The sequence below is a fragment of the Microtus oregoni genome, unplaced genomic scaffold (assembly GCF_018167655.1).
Source record: "Microtus oregoni isolate MIOR12 unplaced genomic scaffold, Mior012 000005F_ref0000423, whole genome shotgun sequence".
Classification (NCBI taxonomy): Eukaryota; Metazoa; Chordata; class Mammalia; order Rodentia; family Cricetidae; genus Microtus; species Microtus oregoni.
In genome coordinates, this window is record NW_024543064.1 from 35528321 (window position 1) to 35553756 (window position 25436).

Below are 25436 nucleotides of genomic sequence, written 5' to 3' on the forward strand. Positions count from 1 at the left end.
GATACTGGGAAAGGGGGTTCTCTGTCTCATGAGGCTGTTCAGTTTTGTTCTCTGGGAGAAAATAATCAAGAAGGGCTGCATGATGTTTGCCCAAAATTTATTTTATAAGAAAAACTTTTTTGGTTTAAAAAAAAAAAAAAGAAAGGAATAAAGGCATGAAAGGGACCGAGGCCTGGGAACAGACTGGTAAGCCCAGAAGGGAAGAGGCCCCGTGGTGGGCATTCCTATGCTTCTCTAAAGCCTGGGTGCCTGCTTGAGGAAGGAGGCAGGTAGCCCCAGGGCAGGGGTAAGAGGCTTTCCTCAGTGAAGATAATGACCTGTAACCTCCTGGCCTGCAGTTCCCAGGGTACTGAGTAAGTGGCCCAAAGCCTCTGAACTCAGCTGTGGGAATGCCTTTGCTGGACCTCATCAGGGCCTCCAGGACCTCAGTGCAAGGGAAGATGGGGAAAAACAAAATCAAACAAAGGAACAAAAAACTAGACAAAGTGGCAGAAGGAGAATGACAGAATCAGTGGTTGGGGATTCTGGGCAGCCCATGCCTCAGCCCCTGCAAGCTGATGGTACTGAGGATGGGACTGTGAGGTATGGGCCCCATCACATGGTGCTGACATAATCTGCAAAGGCCTGGGATGAGTCCCACGAGTCGCTAACCACATGGCAGGTAGCTCGGAGCCGCCGGATTGCTTCCCTTGCTGTGACTGCATCCTGGTCCAGCCAGTTCTGGAAGAGGCGTAGGTGACCAAATGCCCCACGGCCCCAGCGCTCCAGTCGCTTGGCAAACTCCAGAAGCCCATCTGGCTTGATGCAGTTGGAGCTGGTAGAGGTGAGAAGGATTAGATACCAGGAAGCAATTAGGCTTTTGTCTATATCCCTTCCTCCCATCCTTTCTCCCCAATCCCTAGCATACCTGATATCCAGCTGACAGAGAGAAGAGGAAGAATCCTCTGAGAAAACATCTGCTAGGGCCAACAAGCCAGCATTCCCTGGAGAGAGGGAAGGGTATACTATTACCTCCACCCAGAGGAGGGAAACAAGGGTATCCTATCCCAGCTCCATCTTGGGAAAACCCTAGTCCTAGTTCTCAAATATCTACATTGCAATTACATCCTTCTCAGTGAAGTAGTCAATACCTTTACCCTAAAAGTCTATGGTCAAAGGCTGGTTCCTCCCTCCCTCCCTCTCCAGGGTCTGGTTCCCACCCAAGCGGTTCCCTGGGAGTCGAAGGCCCTTCAGTGTAGAGTTGCCCTTCATAGCAGCAACCATCTCAGGAAGAAATTGGGCTGGGCGCTTCTCAAACAGACGGCAGAAGGAGAAGGTAATCTCTGTCAAGAGAAAGTACAGTATTTGGATGAGAAGTAGAGCTGGTGCTGACCCTCCTGCCCCACGTGGTTCTAGCAAGGTGTGTGAACATTTTTATACCTACCTGAAAAGAAGACTAATCTGTGAAGTCCCAAACAATGTTGGAACTCAATCAAATAAGATACTGAGCCTATCTGCTGGGAGGAACAGCTCTGCATTTTTTCATTTTGCTCATGCAATTTTTCAAACTACTTCCTCCCTCTGTAGCCACCGATCCCTTTGCAGGGATGGAGATGAGTCAGAGTGAGTACCTGAAGGGAAGGTGCCCCAGTAGCACATTTCTCCCCACCAATTCTGTGTTGTTTTCGCTGTTGAGACAGGGTGTCTCTGTGTAGCTCTGGCTGTCCTGGAACTCACTCTTTAGGCCATTCTGGCCTCAAACCCACAGAGATCCTGCCTCTGCTTCTCAAGTGCTGGGATTAAAGGTGTGCACCACCACCGCCCCACTACCTCAATTTCTTAAAATTGAACGCACCCAGGGTGCTACCACCATTTCTGGCAGCCCCTTACAAAACAAAACAAACAAAAAGGAAGGTCATACAGGCTCTATATCCTTATCATCAAGAAATAACTATTAGAGCCGGGTGATGGTGGCGCACGCCTTTAATCCCAGCACTCGGGAGGCAGAGGTAGGCGGATCTCTGTGAGTTCGAGACCAGCCTGGTCTACAGAGCTAGTTCCAGGACAGGCTCCAAAGCCACAGAGAAACCCTGTCTCGAAAAACCAAAAAAAAAAAAAAAAAAAAAAAAAAGAAATAACTATTAGGGAAGAACAGTGGTTTGCACACAGAGAAAGTAACAGAGCTATAGTGAGGTCACAGGAATGCCAGGTCCTAGATTAGCATCTTACCTTGAAGGGTCAGATTCTGTAGCAAAAAGAGCACCTCACTCTGACAGTCTGCAAGATTCATATCATGGAAGCTCAGCCTCTTCAGAGACAGGTTGTACTCTGGATAGGAGGCAAAAGCCATGGGCAGTGGGGCTTAGTTTTCTAGGGAACAATGTAGGTCCCTACCTACCCTCCTTTACCACTCCTACCTTTGAGTGTTTGCAACACGAGCCCAAAATCCTGGGGAGAGGCAAAGGTCGCACTGTCCAGTGACAGCTGCTGTAGAGAACCTGAGGCCTTGAGAACAGAGCAGAGCAGTGGGGCTGGCTGAGCCCCTCTTGGAAATCCCATCTCCAATTGCTCTAGGCAGTTTTCTGTATGATAGGAAGAGGAAATTCCAATTAGCCATCTGGACTTCACTTAAAAATACTATGTAGACTGGTAGTGGTGGTGGTGCATGCCTTTAATTCAGTGCTTGGGAGGCAGAAGCAGGTGGGTCTCTGGGTCCAAGGCCTGGTCTACAGAGCAAGTTTCAGGACACCCAGGGCTACACAGAGAAACTCTGTCTCAAAATAAACAAAAAATATGTATTTTATATGTGTACCACTACTTGGGGGTCAGGAAAAGACTTGTAGTAGTTAATTCTATCATGTGGGTTCCAGGGATCACACTGGAGTTTCAAGTCTGAAAGCAAGTGATTTTCCAAGCTAAGTCATCTCACTGGCCCTCTTCCTCTACATACAGTAGACTCATTAGGAAATGGTTTGTTTATCTACTTATCCACCTACTATGTGTCAGACTTTATGCTAAGTTCTAGAAGTGGACCATTAAATATGAAATCTTGTCTTTGTACCCGAGCAAATAAAAGTATACAGGGTAGATGATGGCTCAGGGGTTAAGTATTGGCTGTGTGTGAAAACCTGGGTTTGGATCACCAGAAACTATATAAATGATGTCTGTGGTGGCCACACCCCAAATTCCAGCACTGGAGGTGAAGACTAGCTGTTCTAGAACTCACAGAGATCCACCTGCCTGTGCCTCTCCAGTGTTAGGATTAAAGGCATGTGCCAGCACCATCTGGCTTTTTAAATTTTTTTAAAATATTTATTTATTATGTATATAATATTCTGTCTTGTGTGTATGCCTGAAGGCCAGAAGAGGGCACCAGACCCCATTACAGATGGCTGTGAGCCACCATGTGGTTGCTGGGAACTGAACACAGGACCTTTGGAAGAGCAGGCAATGCTCTTAACCTCTGAACCATCTCTCCAGCCCTTAAATTTTTATTTATTTTTTTGGTTGTCCCGTGATTTCTACAGTGATACACGCAAACACACACACACAAGCTGTCCCGATTTCCACAATGATACATGCATGCATGCATACACAAAGTTAACAACAAAATTCTTAAGGGGTTGAGGAGGTATAGAGGAAGATACCCACTGTCAACCTGTGGCCTCTACATACATATGTACACGTGCACACAAACACACACATACAGAGCAAATGCACAGTGCTGCCAGAAGGGACATAACAGGAGATAGTAATGTAAAGCAGGGCCACTGGATCTAGTTAGATTCCCTTTCTGAAGATAGCTGTCCTGGCCATGCTCACAGCAGTCCCCAGATCTGTCTAACCTGAGGTTATTTTAAAGAACGGCAGCTTATAAAGGATGAAAATGACAATGATAGCAGGGTTGAATGGATCTACAGTTGAAGTTCCCTCCCTCTACCCAACCAAACACAACTGTACATATCCCTGGAGATATGTATATGTGCGTACACACTGCTTTACCTGGTATTTCCTCATCCCCAATTATGTGGCTAGGGGGCCCAGCATTCTCTGGTACAGCAGGGTTGTCCCTTTGGCTTGGGTGGTCAACACGAATAGACAGGACCCGCAGCAGGGGAAGAGCTCGCACAATGGCACGCGTCAACTCCAGGATGGGCAGTGGTGAGAACAGGTCACTGATATGCAGGGCACGGAGGCGGCATCCAGCCTGGCCTGACAGAGCCCGCAGGCTGTCTAGCAGGCGGAAGATATTAGAGCCCAGGCCTATGGCAAAAAAGATTAAGTTACAGATGTGGGAAATTTATGCAGAATACTCAGTGAAAGCTTTGTGTTTTCTATTGATTACTACCAAGTATTGAGTTTTGGATTGGATTATCAGATTTTTAGTTTTGAGGTAAGGCTTCAGACCTTAGACTTCCTGCCACTGTTTCTCCAGGGCTGGGGTCATGGATGTGTACCACCATCCCTGACTGTGGATCATATATTTTTGAAATTTGTATCAATTACTCATCTATTTTCTCCTTTTCCTCAGGTAACTAGCAGATTGCTATCTGCTGTAGGGGCTTTGTACTCTAGAGTCATCAGGAGAATCTCAGGATAGGATGTGGTTGTGCTAGTAGTTATACTGTAGACTCAGAGCTGCACAGGTATCCAGATATAGGTTCTAAGTAGTTTCCTAAAGCTGCATGGCCTTGAAGGGAGGGAATTTTGGATAATTGGGTCTTATCTAGGAGATGTCAACTCCTGAGTGGAAAGGGTCTCAGGACACAGCTCCAGCGTCATGTACTAGGGCCAGTATTGTGAAGTCTTGAAAGCTAAGCTGTAGAGAGCTTGATCTCACAGGTCATGAAGTGCACTGAGAAGTAATGGCCCAACCCAGTATATTGTAGGTGGGAATGGCAGGGGAAAAATGTAGACTATGCATATTAGGTCAGTGGTAGAGCATGTGCCTAATGTGCCTGAGTCCTTGGGTTTGGTACACTAGACAACAAATAAACCATTTCCCACAAAACTAATACAAAGAATCTAAAAAGGTATGGTATCTTACTTGGGAATCTTCAATAACTCCTAGGAACCAAGTTCCTATTGGATTGTGTAAGCTGCTATTGATTTATTCATCCAACTAAAATTTTTTTTCCCTGACACAGGGTTTCTCTGTGTTGTCCTGGCTGTCCTGGAACTAGCTCTGTAGACTGGGCTGGGCTCAAACTCACTGAGATACACCTGCCTTTACCCCCTAAGTGCTAGAATTAAAGTCATGCACCACTGCTGCCCAGCTCATACAATTAAATTTTAACTAGCATTTTTCCCCTCCCTCAGATACAAGGAGCACATAGTATTCTTGTCCATATAGCTGAAAAAATATAACAGGAATCAAGAATCAAGACTGCAATGGATATGTAAATGGTGCATACTGAACAATCTGGCTTCCCAAATTCAGACTTTTGTTTTTCAAGACAGCGTTTTTCTATGTAGCCCTGGCTGTCCTTGAAATTGGAGATCTGCCTGTCTCTGCCTCCTGATTCAGTTTTAAAGAAATATAAAGGAAACGGGGAAGAAATTGTGGCAACAAAACAAAACAAAAAACCATTCAGAGGCTTGAAGACTGCGCTCAGGTTCTAACCTGGAAGACAAGGTGTGTAAAGCATGAAGGGCAAGGAGGAGTGAACATGGACTTGGTTCTATAAAATTAGGAAGTATGGTGGTGTATGCCAGTAATTCCATGTGGGAGACTGAGGCAGGAGGGTTGTGATTTTGAGGGCAACTTAGGTTATACAAGAAGGCTGTGTGTGTGTGTGTGTGTGTGTGTGTGTGTGACATTTTCCTAAACTAAATATTTTGACAATGCTGGCCTTAAACTCCAGATCTTTCTGCCTCCACTTTCTGAGTACCACTGTGCTTAGCCTGTCTTTGAATGAACAAAAGGGTCAAACTACATGTTTAAAAGAATACTTGTGTAGTGCAAACAATGGATTCTATGAAGGAAGGACTGCTGAAATTAAGTCAAGCGAGGATTGAGTAATAACCTGAATTAAGGATACAGATATAAATAAATGAATTTGGAATATGTAAAAGTACGGCCTAGTGGCTAAATATATGGGAAGAATGTTGGTTTCTTTACACAACTGAGCCAGTTGTGATGCCTTTGAGAGGGGAGGATCAGTGGTACAGTGGTAGTGTAACTAGGCTGGAAATGAGTTGGAAGGGTGACACCTAGAAGTAAACCAAATAAGTGGATCTGGATGTTCAAGAAAAAGATAGAGCTAATGTCTCAAGCCAAGGGAGGGGGTGGTATTAGCATCAATAGCCATTGAAGCTATAGGAGTAGATGGAATTGTCCAGGAAAAGTGATCAAGTGGGAGAGTTCTGAGAAACTGATTGAGATATTGGGAGTATTTCAGAAAAAAAGTGTTTTGGTTTTTTGTTTGTTTTTCTTTTCTTTTTAAAAACAGGATTATCATGGAATTCACTACATAAACTGGCCTCAAATTCAGAGATCACCTCCAGCTCCATCTCCCATGTGTTGGGGTTAAATGTGTGCACCACACTTGGCTTAGGAAGGAATAAATGTAAATGAGCACTGGAAAAGTGCATGTGAAACGTAGCAAGGAGGACTTGGATGGCCTACACTCTCCTCTGTGCACTGCTGGAGGTGTAAGTAGTGATAGTAGAGGTGACCCATCTTGGAAGAGAAATGGAATGTTGGTGGAGACCTGATTTAATGTTTAGGTGGTGGGAGAGGCAGTAGAAAGAAGCAGTACAGTGATTTAGAAGATTGGAATTTTGAAGTCATCTGGGCTTGAATACTGGCTCTACAGTTTCCTAAGCAGGATTATCCTAGGCAAGTCAATTGTTATAGGTTGAGACTAAAAATTAGTATTTTGAGTCGGGCAGTGGTGGCGCACACCTTTAATCCCAGCACTCAGGAGGCAGAGTCAGGAGAATTTCTATGAGCTTGAGGCCAGACTAGTCTACAAGAAGCTAGTTCCAGGACAGCCAGGGCTGCTAGAAAAACCCTGTCCAGAAAAACAAAACAAGAGCTGGAGAGATGGCTCAGAGGTTAAGAACACTGGCTGTTCTTCCTGAGGTCCTGAGTTCAATTCCCAGCAAGCACATGATGGCTCATAACCATCTGTAATGAGGTCTGGTGCCCTCTTCTGGCATAGAGGTGTACATGCAGAGGAACATTGTATACATAATAAAATAAATCTTAAAAAAATATTTTGAGAATATTAAAAGTCAGATATAGACTAAGCATATGAAAACTAGAGCATCTGAGAAAAAAGCCTCCCTAGAAAAGGAAGAAATTTAGATTTATAGTATGGGGAGTTAGCTTCAGATAAGGCTGTGTATTCTGAGGTGAAGAAGAAAAGGTTGAACTCAGAATTAGGCTAGCTGAGGGAGTTCATGCATGACCTTTCTTTGTGAGGTTGTTTAGTAAAGGGGAGTTTGGAACTGGCAGATTAGTTGCAGATAATGAAAGGTATTAGGAGACTGATGGCCGTGAATGATTTCTATGGTTTCTGTAGTAGTGCTTAGCAATACAGGTAGTTTCGGCCAGATTGTACATTTTGTTGACAGTGTATGATCAAGTGGGTAAGGGCAGAAGACTGTCTTGTAGGTTGCTGTTGTTTTTTCCCCCTTTTAAAACCTGGGTAGTTGCTCTGATATGACTAGTATGATATAAACAGGGTCTACACTGCCTCCTGTATCTAGCGGATGTCTTAGCCTCTTAAGAAGCCTTTCTTTCAATTGTAAAACCATATTACGAGACCTCATTTTTCTCTTCTAACATTAACAGTATGCCAATTTTTTTTTGTGTGTTTACCTCTTGCCTCTGTGAGACAGAAAGGAACACATCTCTACTTCCCTGATCATACTCCCCACCCTGGATTAGGCACATTGCTGCCGAGAGATCCAAGCCCAGACCCGTTCCTTCAGGTACTCACCATTGTAGGAAAGTGTAAGGCTCTCCAGTGATACCCAGGAGCTCAGCAGGTGGCACAGTGTCAGAGCTGCCTCTGTGGAGAGAGGAACTGTGAACAGCTCCAAGGTGGAAATGCTACGGAATCGCTGGGATGTCTCCAGTGCTGGGAGCCCCAAACAGCTGGGATCTGATCCATCCAGAGCTCCACAGGCCACTTCCCCAATCTCCATCTCTTCACCATCTTCCTTCTCACCAGCCACAATAAAAACAAAGTCATAGAGGTCTTCAGACTCTGCACCAGACCCCTGACGGGTGCGGCCACCCTTCTTCCCTGCAGCTCGTTTGAAACGCTTTAAGGGCTTAGGCTGAGAGGCTGAGCTGGCTGGAGCCCGTTTGGATGATGTAGAAGAGGAGGCAGAGGAGGTGGCAGCTGGACCAGAGGATGGCTGCTTGGTGCTAGAAGCCTCATAAGAGGTGGCTGGAGGGTTCAACTCCCTCTTAGAGTCTGTCCCGCCTACTGCCAGGCTTTCTTGTGTGCTGCGGCGTGTGACACGAGTGGTAGGTACAGCCCTGGGCACCTGCTTGACTTCACTCTTCCGCCGGGTGGCCATCAGTGCTGCAGCACATCGCTCTGCTGCATCCCGCCGAGGCCGGCGTGAGCCTAGCAATAAGGACCCTTCATCTCGGGATGGGGCCCGGCCTCGGGAGGCTTCACCACAGAGGCGGCAAGGCAAGTTGCCAGGGCCTGGCTGCCAAAAGCCAGCACTCATGGTGAGGATAAGGATGAAAAGGGCTGACTCAGGCACAGGCCATGAGTACAGCGACACTTGGCTAACAGCTCCATGGTGAATGAGCTGATGTAACAGCTGTCGCAGTGACTGCTGAGCAGCCACATCAGAGAACAGCAGGTGGCGGAACTTGAGGGTGTGCAGGGAACTCGCTAGGGTCTCTAGAACCCTGCGGTTTGGCTCAGCCACTAGCTCAGTTGCTCCCTGCAGCATATTACAGATGGTGAGCTGTCGTACATGGCGGGAGCTGTGCAGGAGAGGTGAGAAGCGCTGATCACAGAGGCGCTTATCAGAAGACACATCAATGGTTCCACGCAGAACATGGGAAAAAAAAGCTTCCATAAACTTAGCTCGCCAACAAGTCACACTCTGAAAGCAAAGAAAACAGCAGACATTTGTCAAGTGCCCTCTTGGTTTCCTTCTAGTGGCAAACAAACATTTCTGAGCACTCACTGAGTTAGGCATCAGTCTAAGTAAATTACATATTCATGCTGGTTGCCTCTTTTTTTAAATATATTTTTTATGGTTTATTTAACTTTATTTTATGTGCATTGGTGTGATGGTGTCAGATCCCCTGGAACTGGATCTTCAGACAGTTGTGAGCTGCCATGTGGGTGCTGGGAATTGAACCCGGGTCCTCTGGAAGAGCAGTCAGTGCTCTTAACCACTGAGCCATCTCTCCGGCCCCCTGGTTGCCTCTTTTTACAAATAAGCAAGGGTCACAGACGAAGGAATGTATTTTAGTTCTTTCTGTACGTAAATGTATAGTATTCCTTGTTTGAAAATTTTTGTGTAAGCCTGTATGTACAGGTTTAGAGAGGGCGGAAGTTGTACTTCAGCATTGCTCCTCAGGTGCTGTCCACCTATTCTGGTAAGACGCTCTTACTTGCTTGAGGCTTTGGGTTAGGCTGCTCGGCCATCAAACTCAAGGGATCTGTTTCCTCCCCGGCACTGGGATTAAAAGTATGCACTGATGGAGCTGGTGTGGTAGTGAATGCCTTTAATCCCAGCACTTGTGAGGCAGTACCAGGTGGTTTACATGACTACGGGATAGCCAACAAGGAAAAATAGTTCTGGGGGGTTGTAGGGATGGCTTAGTAACCACTTAGCTGCTCTTGGCAGAGGACCCAGTTTCTGTTCCCAGCATCCACATGATGGCTTACAACCATTTGTAACTTCTGTTTCAGGGGATCTAATGTCCCTGACTCATGTCATATGCAAGTAAGTCACTTCTCCTTCCCCTTTCACTAACTTTAAAGAGCACCACTATACCTAGCTTTTGTATGTTCCAGTACATTGAGGCCAAATGACTTGATATTTGAGGTAAGTCCTGTGAACTAGCAATCTCTATAATCTTCCAGTGGTGGTGAGGGATGCACTGGGATTACAAACAACTATGTTGTCTGGCTTTTACATGGGTTCTGGGGATCCAAAGAGGTCATTGGGCTTGCCTAGTGAGCACATTACTCACTGAGCCAGCTCCCGGGGCTTCTGGGGATCAGACTTGTGCTTGCAAGGCACTTTATTGATTGAGCTATTCCTCAAGCCTAGCAGGTTCTTTTTTTTTTTTTTTTAAGTTGTGTGCATATTAAGTGAGGATTTCTGAAACATGCTTTAGGACATTTCTATTAAGTGTGTATACACATGTAGGTTTGAGTGGAGAGGCCCAAAGAGCGTATTGGATCACCTGGAGTTGGAGCTGCAGGTGGCTGTAAGCCTTTATTAGGAGGTAATGTTGGGCCAATGGACCCAGCTGAAATCACAATCCTGTAAGTGCTGGAAATAAAGCCTAGGGACCTGCATATGGCAATCAATTGTATTACTGACCCCAGGTGAAATAACCTAAACCTGGAGAGAGAAGCACAGAAGTCACTGGTTACTGTGCAGGTAAGTGGTAATCAACACTTGGATCCAAGAAATCTGGTTCTAAGGAACAATCTCTTTCTGTGTATGCGTGTGTTCACATGTAAATATGTATGTTCCCATGTATGTTCCTGTGGCTGTCAAGGTTGACATTGAACATTTATGATGTCTTCCTTCACCTTGTTAAGGTAAGGTCTCACTTGAACCCAGAGCTGATTTGACTAATCTAGCAAACTTAGTTTGGGATTATAGGCAGGTGCCATGCCCATCCAGCATCTACATAGGCACGGGGGAATCCAACTCCATTCCTGAACACTTGTGCATCAAAGACTTGTACTTGTGAAGCTATCTCCTTATTCGACATTGACTCACAACTAAGTCATACTCCTTTAAATTCTTAAACATTTGATTCTAGAGTTTCACCTCAATTTATTCCGTAGTACACCCGCTTTGTTCAGCCATGTACCATCACATGCCTAACCACTTACTTAACTTTTTGATGGTTCCTTTTCCAAATTACTATGCAGGGTGATTAATTAATGTTTTCCTATTACATAGAATTTTAAGTTCTCCAAGCTGACAGCAAATCTCTTTTTTTTGGGGGGGGGGGGCGGGGGAGAAGCAGTGTTTCAGGACAGGGTTTCTCTGTGAAACAGCCTGGAATTTGCTCTGTAGACCAGGCTGGCCTTGATCTCAGAGATCCACCTGCATCCACCTCACGAGTGCTGGGATTAAAGACATGCGCCACCACCGCCCAGCAAGCAAAGCTATTCTACAAGAGCTCTGCTAACCTGAAGCTTTCTTTTTGTGTGTGTGTGGGGGGGGAGATTTTCGAGACAGGGTTTCTCTGTAGCTTTGGAGCCTGACCTGGAACTAGCTCTTGTAGACCAGGCTGGCCTCGAACTCATGGAGATCAGCCTGCCTCTGCCTCCCGCGTGCTGGGATTAAAGGCGTGCGCCACCACCACCTGGCTAACATGAAGCTTTCTTAACATGAATTATTTTACTCTAGCTAAATCCATCTTCTTCACCCAAGCCTTTCTTATACATGTCCTTTGAAAACATCTGTCTAGAATGTTCATCACTGGTATCTCAATCTCCTAAAGTATCTACTAATATCCCCCGAGGCTGCTGCATGTTCGGGATGCACCTACTGTCAAGCCTTAAGATGCTGGCATACCCAATGTTGTTTACTTTCTGCTTGTGCACTTGTCAATAAGATCAGAAATTTCCTGGGTATAGGAATCCTCAGGTTTTCTCTAAGGCTGATTATTTGATTAACCAAGTGGGACTTTCTGGTATATTAAAAACGGAAGGGAACAGACTTTAATATTTGGTGCATGTTAGAATTTCCTATAGTTTTCTTCCACCACCAATACAAATGCATGTCAGCATCTCAGGCTTGGTGATTCTACATGTGACATCTGAAATAAGGTCCAAACATCTTTATTTTTAAAACTGTCCCACCAAATGATTCTAATGTTCACCAGCAATTAGGAAAGGCTACCTCACTCAGAAAGACACCAAGCAATTTCTTTTGTTGTGGGGAGGGGAGATTCATTAATTGATCTATTGGCTTCAGTGCAGGCCCCAGGTCTCATTTGCATATCTGAGCTATTCCTAAGGTGTAGAGAATATATCACCTGCTTTATGGTGAAGACTGTTAGATGAATCAAATCAGATAAAGATACTTTTAAAGACAGTGTTCCTGCCACAGGATGAACACTATAACCAAACGCTTCTCTTTGATCCTTAACCTACCCACCTCAAATCTTCCCTATCAGAGCAACACTCAATTCAAATCAAGACATAGGCCCCTAGTATCCTTAGGCCAAAGTCTGGCCCTTTTGTCTTGGTTTCTCCCTACAGTGGTACTATTTAGTAGTGATTTCATGCTTGAGTCTAACCTACACGTCTTACCTTCTGAAGGACATTGGGAAAGCAGGAAAACGTATCTGGTAACCATACCTTCTCCTACTTTGGAATGCTAAGCATTGGACCTAAGGCCTTGTGTTTGAATATTGCCTAGTGTGAAGAGTCAAGAAGAGCCATCATATGGCTGCTAGGTGCTGAACTTGTGTCCTGAGAAATCAACAAGTGTTCTTGGACAACACTTTAACATTGACCATTTCTCCACCCTCTACTTAGTTTTGAGTAGTAGCAGAGGATGTTCTTGAGTCCTTCAGGGTCTCACTGGCACTTTATATGCTGGTCCACATGACAAGATCTTGCTATGTAGCTCAAGCTTACCTCAATTCTGCCTCAGAATCCGGCGGTGGTGGCGCACGCCTTTAATCCCAGCACTCGGGAGGCAGAGGCAGGTGGATCTCTGTGAGTTCGAGACCAGCCTGGTCTACAGAGCTAGTTCCAGGACAGGCTCCAAAGCCACAGAGAAACCCTGTCTTGAAAAAACCAAAAAAAAAAAAAAAAAAAGAATCCTGGGATTATAGGCATGTACTAAGGTAAGATAGTTTAATGAGCACAGTCATGAAAATTATTTGCAAAGCTGGGTATGGAGGCATATATGGCTTTAACCCCAGCACTAGGGAGGCAGAGACAGGCAAATCTTGAGGTTTCCAGCTAGCCAGAGCTATATAAGACCTTGTCTCAAAAGAATAATTTGCAAGCAACTTCAAGAAGATTACAACTTTACAGGTAAATTATAAGGCTATGAGAAGTCTGTCCAGGATTGTGATCTAAGCTATTGTGGTTGTTTCTGATGAGAAACATATAGGTGAGATTATTAAAGGCTGGACTTTTTCAGACCTGCTGAGGAAAGTGTAACACCTCATGGGATACCTGCATGAACAGCATGGACAACTAAGAGAAACAAGTACTCCAGAGCCACACTGCTTCAAGCTAGTGTTACTAACTATAGTTACTAACTTCCTTTGGGAGGACCTCAATGTACCTATTCAATCATCATAACAACTATACCAGGAGTCACTGTAAAGGTTAAATATATAAAGTTATAATGATTCTCTCAACAACTTCTCATGAATTCTTACACAAGTAGAAGTTATTCTACTGCTACCTTTTAGAATATTGGCAAGAAAAATCAATGCTGAAAAATATCTGATAACTCCTTATGTAGGCTATAGCACAACACTACAAACTGAATTAAACATCTTCTTGCATGGGGGTAGTGGAAATGACTTAATGCAAATAAGATGACATTTTCGGGGCTGGAGAGATGGCTCAGCGGTTAAGAGCATTGCCTGCTCTTCCGAAGGTCCCGAGTTCAATTCCCAGCAACCACATGGTGGCTCACAACCATCTGTAAAGAGGTCTGGTGCCCTCCTCTGGCATGTGGGCATACATGGAGGCAGAATGTTGTATACACAATAAATAAATATTTTAAAAAAATAAGATGACATTTTCCCACCCTGGCCTGTCTTCCACAACCTGGCAGCTAGGCACCAATACAGGTGGAAATGGTGTACAAAAAACGGAGGGCTAAATATGTCCTTGTTGTCATCAATAGATATTCAAAGATATTGCCCATCTTACTTCTGCATGCATTTTTATTTTTGTTCTGCTGCCATTGAGAAAGGGTTTGTAGCACACACCTTTAATTCCAACACTCAAGGCAGAGGCAGGTGGATCTCTGAGTTCGAGGCCAGCCTGGTCTATAAATTGAATTCTAGGACAGCTAGGGCTACACAGAGAAAGGGTTTATAGTTTTGTAACCAAGACTGGCCTCAACATCACCAGATGTGAACTGACTTTGAATTCCTTGTCTTCCTACCTCCACCTCTTTAAATGTATTACAGGCATGCTTTCATCACCACCCTAATTTTCTCTCCCCTGTGCTTTGCTTACATTTATGTTTCTTTGCACTGTGCCTGAGAAAGTACGAAGAGGGTATCGGATTCCTGGGACTAGAGTTACAGTTTTAAGATGTGCATGCTGGGAACTGAACCTGGGTCTTCTGGAAGAAAGGCCAGTATTCTCAACCACTGGAGCATCTCTCCACCCCTCAAAAAGCCCTATTTTAATTTGGCTCTCCTACTGTTGTGTGTTTACTCTCACAATGTTTTGCTCAATAAGCAAAGCACACCTGATCCTGTCATGAACACATTTAGCACACCTGGAACTACCATCGGCTGGTCCTGTTGGTATATTTTTATTTTGGACAACCTCATAAGGGCTTTATTCATTCACGGCATGAATCCCATGCAGTCAGCCTGGGCACATACCATGTTCCCCCCTTACTTTGTATAAAGGTAAACAATCTTTAGGCATTCAGGATGACCTAATTTTATTAGAAGTTGTACAATATGTTAAATGCTAGACTATTCTATATCCTTGGAAGAGAAAAAAGGCAGTTTTTCTGATGGCAAAAAACTGATTTGGAACCAAAAATCAGGTGTAGGCAAACTCTGGAGTACATGTATAATGTTTTATATTTGTTTTTATGACATTGAGACAATTATACATTTAAATGTTTTTATTCTTTCAGGATGCAGCCTTGCACCACCATACCCAACAATAACTTTTAGAATGATTTTATTGTTTGAAGATAGAGATGTGACAATTCCTCCATAATTGACTATTTTCTTGTTCTAGAGATGGAACCCTGGACCATACATATGCTAGGAAAGGGCTCTACTAAGTCAAACCTTTAGTCTTACTTTTAAATTGTTTCTAGTGTTTTTGATATTAAACTGAAAATCTTGGAATAAATCTTCACGATTATGTCAACTTTTACATGCTATGAATTCTAAGAGGCAAAATTACAAACAAAACACCAGAGGCTAGACCTAGTAGCTCTTTAATACCAGCACTCAGGGGACAAAGGCCTGTGGAGCTCTGTGAGTTTGAGGCCACTCTGGCCTACACAGTGAGACCTTGTCTCACAGTGCTTCATGACTTTATGTCTATGAAGGATCCATACTAATCTGTACTACTCTGATTTTGGTATACTTGTTGCTGAAATAAGCACAAAAAGTAAAATTTCTAGTCAAAGAACTTGAATATTTCAAAGGCTCTTGACTTAAACTAGATTGTTCATGAAAGAGTTATAACAGGGCCAGGCATGTTGGTACAAGCCTTTAATCCCAGCACTTAGTAGGCGGAAACAGGATGATTTCTATGAGCTTGGTATAGTCAGCCTGGTCTACATAGCAAGTTCCTTGCCATCCAGGGACAGAAGACCCTGCCTCAGTAAATAAATGGCCAGGTGGCAGTGGCACATGCTTTTAATTCCAGCACTCAGGCTGGGCAGTGGTGGCACACACATTTAATCCCAGCATTTGGGAGGCATAGACTGGCGGATCTCTGAGTTTGAGGTCAGCCTGGTCTACAGAGTGTGTTCCAGGACAGTCTCCAAAGCTACAGAGAAACCCTGTCCCGAAAAAGAAAAAAAAATCCCAGCACTCAGGAGGCAGAAGCAGGTAGATCTTTGAGTTCAAGGTCAGCTTAGTCCACCAAGTGAGTTCCCTGACAGCCAGGAATGTTACACAGAGAAACTCTGTCTTAAACAAATGGCTGAATGAATAAATAAATCTGATAGTTTTTAAAAAACCAATAAAACATTAAAGCACAAGTTGCAGGCATCTCTGGCTGATCCTAAGAATGATATTTGTAACAAAAATTAACATGAGAAAATTTTACTTTCCTACTTAGGTTTTTTTTTTTCACTAGAGTGGTGGGGTTTTTTGTTTGTTTGTTTTGCTTTTTAAAGACAGGATTTCTTTGTGTATCCTTGGCTGTCCTGGGACTCACTCTGTAGACCAGCTGGGCCTCAAACTCACAGAGATCCACCTTCATCTGCTTCCCAAGTACTGAGGTTAAAGGCGTGCACCACCACTACCTGGCTCACCAAAGTTTTTTTGAAAATAGGGTCTGTCTCAGGTAGTGAAGGTTGGCCTTGAAATGTGCGGGTAGCTAAGGATAACCTTGAACTCCTGATCTTCTTCCTGCCTCCATAGTCCTAGAGCTGGAATATCAGTTATATGCATCACCATGCTGGAGACTGAACCACCTAGGACTTTGAATATGCCAGTCATATACTATAGCAACTAAACTTTATTCTCATTCCCTATTGGTGCTGTCTGTATTCCTGTAATGTGTCCAACTCTCTGCTCATTTTATTAGGATGTTCATAATTTCCCTATTCTCTTAAATTTTTTTAATTTTTTATTTATGTATTACTTTTTAGGTATGAGTACTTTGTGCATGTAATACATGCCCAAAGAGGGCACTAGATCTCATTATGCGTGGCTTACACCCATCTGTAGTGAGATCTGATGCCCTCTTCTGGTGTACAGGCAAATATGTTGTATATATAACAAATATTTTTTTTTTTTTTTTTTTTTTGGTTTTTCGAGACAGGGTTTCTCTGTAGCTTTGGAGCCTGACCTGGAACTAGCTCTGTAGACCAGGTTTGGTCTCAGAGATCCGCCTGCCTCTGCCTCCCGAGTGCTGGGATTAAAGGCGTGCGCCACCACCGCCCAGCACAGTCAGTGTCCTTAATTACTGAGCCATCTCTCCAGCCCCCTCTTAAATTTTTTGTGTGTGTCTGCTCATCCATGGAGGCCAGAAGAGGGCATCAGATCCTTTGGAGCTTCAGTGAGTCCCTGAAGAGCAGCAAATGTTATTAACTGCTGAACCGTCTCTTCAGCTCTTCATATTTTTGTTTTGCAAACAGTGCTTCAAATGCTGCCTTCCAGTTAATCATTTAAAATTCATTTATGAAGGCTGGAAAGACAATAATTATAAAGAAAAATCTTGGGGCTGGAGAGATGGTTCAGTGCGTAAACACTGGCTGCTCTTCCAGAGGACCAATGAAAAGTTCCAGCATTCACGGCATCTCACAATTGTCTGCAACTCTAGTTCCAGGAGATCCAAAACCCTCTTCTGGCTTCTACAGGTACTGGTACACACATACAAGATAAAAATGAATCTTTTAAAAACAACCAGAACAACTTTAAAACATGTTTACGGTGTTTCTATTTCATGTGATTAAGCAAATCTCTCTCCCTGTCTGGATTACAGAGCCTCACACTTGCTAGGCAAATATTCAGTGACCTATATGCCCAGGCCCCTATTTTCTGTTTAATAAACGGCATTCTATTCTGAAACTACATGTCAAGCTACTTACTTGTTTTTAGTTGTTTTATTATTTTGTTTGTTAAAATTTCATCTTTAGTTTACATAGTTATTATCTAAACATAATGTAATAGAAACATACTAATTTTTCCAGATGGCTGATCGGTTGATCCTTCATTTCCTACTACTTTTGTTTTCAAAATATTTATTGCGTCATACAGATCTCTAAATAGAACAGTACTATATAGTTTTAAAAGTACTCTTGTTTTATGAGCATTGTCCTTTGGATCTAGTGTAGTGCCTAGAACTAAGCAGTAGTCCATAAGTGGCTTTGGCAGTGATTTTATTTATTTTTTTGTCTTTTCTTGTTGTTGTTTTTGGCAGTGCTGGAGATTAAAACTGGTGTCTCATTTGTGCTAGGCAAACACCCTTAGCACTGAACTATACTTCCAAATCCTCACCAGATATTTTTAAATTATAGGTGAGATGAAGGCTATTTTTGTGCTAAAATAGGAATCAGAAAAAGACATCTGGAATAGGTATGTAGCAAATCAGAACTTCTGCATAAGTAACTGATATCACCCAGCCTAAGCCTCCCTATCTTCTGAAATGATCTGAGCCAATAAAACTAAACAATAAACCTCTAGAAGCTTGAGGTGTCGGATAAAGAACGTTTGTGTCACTTGCTGGTCAGCCATAATGCCAGTGAAATAACTGGGAGAAAGTGTGTTTCTCTATCTCTGTTTAAGAGCTCCCATGATTTCTATCTGAATTAGTGAACAGAATTTCGGGACAAAAGGAGTCTTACTAGAAACTCTGCCCAACCCTTATAATATGACTTTGAGTTCCCTGTGTGCCCTTAACATCCTTGTATCAAGTTATTAGCCAGACTATTTGAACACTTAGTAATGAAATGTTCATTACTTCTGAAATTAGCTCGCTTTATCACTAATGATCTTAAAGCTTCACCTTTAGATTTAGCAAAAACTTATTCTCTTTTAGAGTCAAGTCTACTAATCCGTAGAAATAAATAACAGAAATAACATCTCATATTTCTCATATTTCAAAGGTGACTCAAAAAGTGTGACTTTGACTTTTTTCTTCCATATCCCAGGGAAAGATAGCCTGACTACTGCAGAACCAGGCAGGACTATCCTCTCCCTTGTCCTATACACTCATAAAACAGGGTACACGATGAGTAGCTTCAACCACTGTTGACTAGCCCTTAATTGTTTTTATGTTTATGTGTATGGGTGTTTTTCCTACATGTATATCTATGTACCATGTGCATGCCTCATGCTCAATGAGGCCAGAAGAGGGTGTTGGATCTCCTGGAACTTGAATTACAGACAGCTGTGAGGTGCCAGGTAGGTGATGGGAACTGAACCTGGGTTCTCTGCAAAAACGGCCATGCTCTTTACTGTTGGGCTATCTCTCCAGATCCCCCCACCCCAATTAATACTTTTTAAGCCAGATGAATGTACCAAGGCCTTGCAAACAGAATTTTTATACTTAGCAAAGATGAGCTGGTTCCTTTTTTTTTTTTCTTTTTTTTTGCTAGCTTGACCACAGCACCAACTCTGCCAAAATTTAAGGAATCTTGGGTCTGCATTCCATTGTGATCACCCTTTCCTGTGTACCCTGTAATCATGGTAAACAAATCAATGCTAAATGCCCAATGAGCCAAAACCTTGTGACATATAACCTGTGCTCAGCTCCCAAATTCAACCTCTGTATTATAATAGTTCCCAGTTTGTGTCTGTATGTCTACTTTCTTTTACTAGTCAAGATTAGTCTAGAGTTCTTCCTGGTACCTTAACTTACCTCCAAACTGGAAGGCCTGGTTTTCATCAGCTCATCCCAGAGTCGGCGCCAGATGGCCTGAGTGGAGAGACCTGTAGGAAGAAGCATCACAGTTGGCTGCCTGCTGCCCACCATGAATGAAGCGCATCAGCCTTTCATATTGTCTTCTGGCTTCAGAGGACCACTGCAACTAGCTGAAGAGTTAAGAGCACTGACTCTAAGGATAGACCATCTAGATGTGAATATTAATAAACTACTCTAAAGCTATACGGTCATGGTAAGCTAATATATGTTTCATAGAGCTGTTAAAAAGGATTAAGTGACTAGATGAATTTCTCTGGGTAAAGTACCTAGGACTGCTTGGCCCATCAAGGTTACATAAATATTAGATGTTGATTGATCCAATGAAGAACAGCAGTTTGGTAAAATAGTTGGAACTGCCATGTGGGTATTGTGAGTCCCAAATCCAGGTTCTTTCCAAGAGCAGCAAAACTGAGCCATCTCTCCAGTCATATGAAGGCGCTTTTTTGATTTTTGTTCTTTGAGACAGGTCTCACTATGTAGCCTTGATTGGTCACTCTGTAGACCAGGCTGGTCTCAAACTCATAGGGGTCTGGCCTGCCTCTGCCTCCCAAGTGTGTGCCACCAGACCTGGCTAAGGCACTTTTTTGAAAAGCATGAAGTTCTAACTGGGTATCAGGTGTAAAAGTTACCTGAAGTACAATGCGGTGCCTTGTTCACAACTACTGACTGAGAAAGAGTAAGACAGACACTTACCTTTTTTGAGGGCAGTTTCCTCAATCCTCTCCAAGTAATATATATTGAGCAGAGGTAAGATGCTTTGAAGTATTGGACCTGGGAGGGCTACAAAAACCAAAACACAAAGTTTACTATCTTAAGGCAGCTGGAAATTCAGGGGAAAGAGTAAGTTAAACACATTGACCTGCTCACTGAGGTCAGTACACTTCTGCCGAGAGCACTGGGCCCTCAGTATACTGTGAGCTAGTACCTTCCTATGAAAATTAAAGATAACTTTTGCTCTCTAAACCCATTATGCTTAAAAACAAAAACAGGTTTTCCTCTGTATTCTAGAAGTGGAGGCAAGGCTAGCCCTATTACAGTCTTTGGTTGCCTTACTTATCCCTCCCACCTCTTTGTCCTCATTACAAAAAGCAGTGCTAGCCGGGCGGTGGTGGCGCACGCCTTTAATCCCAGCACTTGGGAGGCAGAGGCAGGCGGATCTTTGTGAGTTCGAGACCAGCCTGGTCTACAAGAGCTAGTTCCAGGACAGGCTCCAAAACCACAGAGAAACCCTGTCTCGAAAAACCAAAAAAAAAAAAAAAAAAAAAAAAAAAAAAAGCAGTGCTAATCTTAAGAAAAAAAGGAATGGAAAGGGTAAATAATCTGTCCAATACACAATGAACTGTATGAATCAAGATTTGTTCAACTCTCTAAAGTCCTTTAGTTTATTATACTCTGTCTTAGAACTACAGAACTTGGGGAAAAGTGATATTTGTTTTGTTTGAATCAAAATATGCTAGCATTTGGGAAGCTGAGGCAGGAGGGTTATTTACAAGTTCAAGCTAGCCTGAACTATACCTAATGAGTACCAAGCCAGCCAGGGTCCACATAACAAAACTCTGATTCAAAAAAACTAAATAGGGGTATGTGTATTGAAGGGGTTGTGTGAAGAGGAACTAGACAGAAATGACTACCTCATGACATTAAAGATCATGCTTGTAAATTTATTTAACACAATAGCTGTCCATAATAAGATCAGTGAATATTGGCTATTATGTTTATTCTGTCAACGACATCTCTATTCTATTAAGCTTAAGATCTTGTAGTATACCAAAACTTCCATTCCATGATCTACTTTTAAAAACTATTTTGTTCTAAAATTATATGTATATGTCTATATGGAGGTAAGTGCAGGTGCCTGCAGAGGCCAAAAGATGTTTGATCCTCTGGAGTTGGAATTACAGGCGGTTTTGATCTGACATTGGTGCTAAGCTCTAAACTCCTGTGTAAAAGGGTTCTCTATGACCACCCCCCTCCCCTTTTTTGAGAAGGGCTTCTTTGTGTAACAACAGTCCTGGCTGTCATGGAACTCACTCTGTAGACGGGGCTAGAATCGAACTCAAATGATCCACCTGTCTCTGCCTTCCGAGTGCTGGGATTAAAGATGTACACCACCACTGACTGGCCAGCACCCCTGCAGGGTCTCATTCCTGGCTGGCTTCTAACTTGAGGCAATCCTCCTGTCTCATCCTCCTGAGTGTTGGGATTATAGGTATAAGCCAGCACACAAAGCTCTTCCTTGGTGTATTTTTTTCTTTACTTGAGGAATAACTGAATCTTGAGACCCAAGAATCTAGTGTACTTTTTTTTATATCTACTAGGTATTCAGTGATACCCACTATATGTACCTGTTGAGTGAGAGCATTATTTCCCTGTTATTATACTAACATAGGCCTGTCATCTGAAATGCTTTCTTTGACCTCTGCCTCTATATTCTGAGTCTTGCTCTTCCTGATGGCATTACTCTACTCAAACTAAAAGCTCTCTGTTCCATTCAAGATAGAGTTCAGACCTCAATCCTGATACTTAAGGTAGCACCCCTTATTCTAGTGAACTTTTCTCACTGTACTCTTGAGAAAGGGAGCCACAGCAGGGAATGAGGTCAGAGGACAGTCCGCAGGAGCCCTTACAGCAAGTGTCTTACATGCTGAATTACCTCACTGGCCTGGTCTGTTTGTCTTTAAGTTTTTGTTCACTGCACGCTTGGCAATGCTAGTCTACCACCTTCAAGAAGCCTTTCCTGTTTCCCAGCTCACCCTTTCTAAAAGCTTCCTTCCAAAATGGCACTGCTCAACAGGCCTCTTCCTCGGCCCCTCTAAAAGTTTCTCACTGGAGTCAAGCTCTTACTGGATGGCTATTGACTATCTAGCCCACTAGCTGCTCTCTTGTCTCCTCTCAACCAGGAACAATGAAGTAGTGACAGGCCAGTCTTAGACAGTCCTCCAGAGCCTCCCTCCTTTCCTTTCCATGTTGCTCCCCTGTTTAGTTCTCCCCTCTCACATCCACAGGAATTCTCATCTTTTCTATCTACAAACTCTGTTTTGTTTTTCGAGATAAGGTTTCTCTGTGTAGCTCTGGCTGTCCTGGAACCTGCTCTAGACCAGGCTGGCCTCCAATTCATAGAGATCCACAGGCCTCTGCCTCCCAAGTGCTGGAATTAAAGCCATCTGCCACCACCTAGTTTTTTGTTTTGTTTTTCTGGGTTTTTTTTTTTTTTTTTTTTTTTTTGTTTTTCGGGACAGGGTTTCTGTGTGTATCTTTGGAGCCTGTCCTGGCACTCACTCTGTAGACCAGGCTGGCCTCAAGCTCACAGAGATCCACGTGCCCCTGCCTCCCAAGTGCTGGGATTAAAGGCATGTGCCATCACCACCCGACTTCTAGCTCTATTAAGAATTCTTTGCTTCCTTCTAACTTATACTTTTTTTAAATTTAAAATTATTTCTTTTTAAATTTTTATGTGCATTGGTGTTTTGCCTGCATGTATGTCTGTGTGAGGGTGCTGGATCCTGGAGTCACAGACGGTTGTGAGCTGCCATGCGAGTGCTGGGAATTGAACCCATGTCTTCTGGAAGAATAGCCAGTGCTCTTAATCACTGAGCCATCTCTCCAGCCCCCTACTATTTTTTTTTTTTTCTCAATTGCTTCCTTTCTGCAAGTCGGGGCCTCCAAACCACTCATCTCTTCTAGCCAAGATTAGCATCTCAGACCTTCCAGGCAAATGCAGGCTTCCACATTCCCAGGACTTCTCCAAGCCTTACTCAGCTCCACTGAGGCCTTCTCCCATTCACCATGGGGTCAGCCTGACCTTTTTCTGTTCAGTTTGGCACAGGGCCTCCACAATCTCCTACACTCACACAGGGCCCGAGGACTTCTTACCCCTCTCCCCTCCCCCACCTAAGGGAAGGCACTTGGGCCTGCTGTGCACTGGTAGCCTACTCCAAGCACAAAAGGACCTGCCTGACTACTCCGTGGTAAGGCCTTACAAAGTACTCTGGAGCCTCAACCCTTCAAACCAGCCTCCTCATGGTTTACCAAAACCTCAACTTCAATTCTTAACTGACCAGTGTCGACCTTCTGGCCAAGATGTCACCACCACCCCTGGGGCCTCCTGGTGTAACAACCCCTACACTTTCCAAGGCCAGGAGTTACCTCTCCTCCCCTACCTTCCATTTGGCCCGACCTGTGCTTTCATCCAACTTCAACCCGACCCTACACTATCACCATTCTGTCAGGCCCATGGCCTCCCCCTCTGAAGCCAGGCCTGACTCAGGGCCCTAACTTTCTCCTCAACTCTACTAGCACTCTGCACATCGTCGACCCTTTCTCCTCCTAAGTTGCCAGGCCTCAGGCCGGCGGTAGAGTCCTGCAACAGGACCATCTGGTCGGGGCGCTCCGGGCCGCTGGCCTTAGCTCTTCAGTGTGAACCGCCTCGACAGGGTCCAGCCCTTTGGTTCTGGACGCTCTCGGGCCTGAGGCCTCGGTTCCCTCCCATTCGGACCACGGCTTCTCCCCATGACGCGACCTATCCCATTCGGGCTCGTCTGCCCGGGATACCCTGGCCCTTGCCCCGCCTAAGGCCTCCTGGGCCCTTCCCGCCGACCGGTCGTCCGAGCCTGGCCTTGTTTGCCGAACCTGCCCCGGGCCCCTCCACTCACTTTCCACCCTTCTTCGCCTCCCCGGTCCATGCACGGAGCCTCCGCGCTACCTGCTCTGCAGGCGGAGCAGCAGCTCCGTTTAGCAGTGAGGTCCGGGGCGTCGGTGCGCTCCCTTCAGCTCTTGAGCCGTCAAACAGGCCACGGCGCCCCCAGCCTTTCGGCCTCTCCCCCAACCCTTGCTCTCCACTCGGCTGCCTCACCCCGCCCATCCGCCGGGCTTCGGGAGTCTTGCAGCCCCGGGAGGACCCTGCCAGCAGCGGTGGCCCTGAGCCGTCAGTTTAGGTGGCTCCGGGCCTGGCCTCCTTGCCCCAGGCCGGGCCTGCCAATTTCGGCCCCTGACCCCCGGCAGCCGGGCCATCCCTGCCCGTCGGTTCGACATCCGAGACTCCTCGGTCCAGTTCTGCCCAGCCCAGTGTCAGTTCCGAGCCCGCGGCTCCGGCCTGCCAGTCCGGCCCCTGTCGCTAGGGCCCTGCCAGCTTTGCCCCACACCGGGCCTTCTGGCCTCGCCCCCCGCGCCCCCCGCGGCAAGCCGCGGTTCGGGTCCACTCGCTCGCCTGGTCCCCGTCTTCACTCGGTCCAGCCCTGTCAGTCGGAAAATTCACGCTCCGACTCAAGAATCTGACTTCCAGTGCCCCGGGCTGGGCCTTGCCCCGGGCCTCTCGGCCTCGCCCCCCGCGCCCCCTAGCCGCTGGGCCGCCCCCGCTCGCTGCCGGAGGTAGCCCCTCACTCCGCCACTTACCCCACACCCCGCTCTCCAGAACCCCCATATGGGCGCTCACTGCCCGCCCGCACAGCTCGAACAGGGCGGGGGGAGCGCTGGGGCCCGAGGCCGAGCTCTTCGCTGGCGCCGCCTCCCGGGACGTGGCCTCCATGGTCGTTGCCGCCGCTACCTCACAGAACCAGCAACTCCGGGCGCGCCAGGCCTCGGGCGCCGCCATCTTGGGGAGGTGCGCGAGCCCGAGGGTGGCACACCCAGGCCGCCATCTTGAAGAGGTCAGCCCTTAGGACCGGTCCATATGTGTTCTAGGTAAGAACAGGATTTACGATAAAAGAATATATCAAATGAATTAGCAAATATTTCAAGCATATTAAGAAATACCATCTGAAGAAACACTATAGATCAATATGTTTGGGCCGGAAGTGACCAAAAGGATGTTTCTTAGCAAATCCTTCGCAGGCATTTACAGCAGCTCCCCCTACCTCCTGCAGTTAGCGAGTAGTACAGGCCAATCTGTGCATGTGTTCGAGCCTACGATGAGTATGCCGCACTTCCGGCCAGGTCGCCGGA

The 25436-nt window shown here is 45.1% G+C and overlaps 1 protein-coding gene across 1 annotated transcript; it reads right to left on the reverse strand.

Moving 5' to 3' along the window:
* Positions 1 to 80: 80 nt before the first annotated feature.
* On the reverse strand, positions 81 to 25101 carry Lrrc41 (leucine rich repeat containing 41). Its single transcript, XM_041651943.1, has 10 exons — positions 24888 to 25101; positions 20190 to 20276; positions 19434 to 19504; positions 7929 to 9063; positions 3982 to 4242; positions 2397 to 2561; positions 2209 to 2307; positions 1200 to 1322; positions 908 to 983; positions 81 to 814 (listed from the first exon to the last, which is right to left on the reverse strand). The coding sequence occupies exons 1-10, from the start codon at positions 25084 to 25086 to the stop codon at positions 595 to 597; spliced, it is 2436 nt and encodes an 811-aa protein (XP_041507877.1). The 5' UTR covers positions 25087 to 25101; the 3' UTR covers positions 81 to 594.
* Positions 25102 to 25436: the final 335 nt, after the last annotated feature.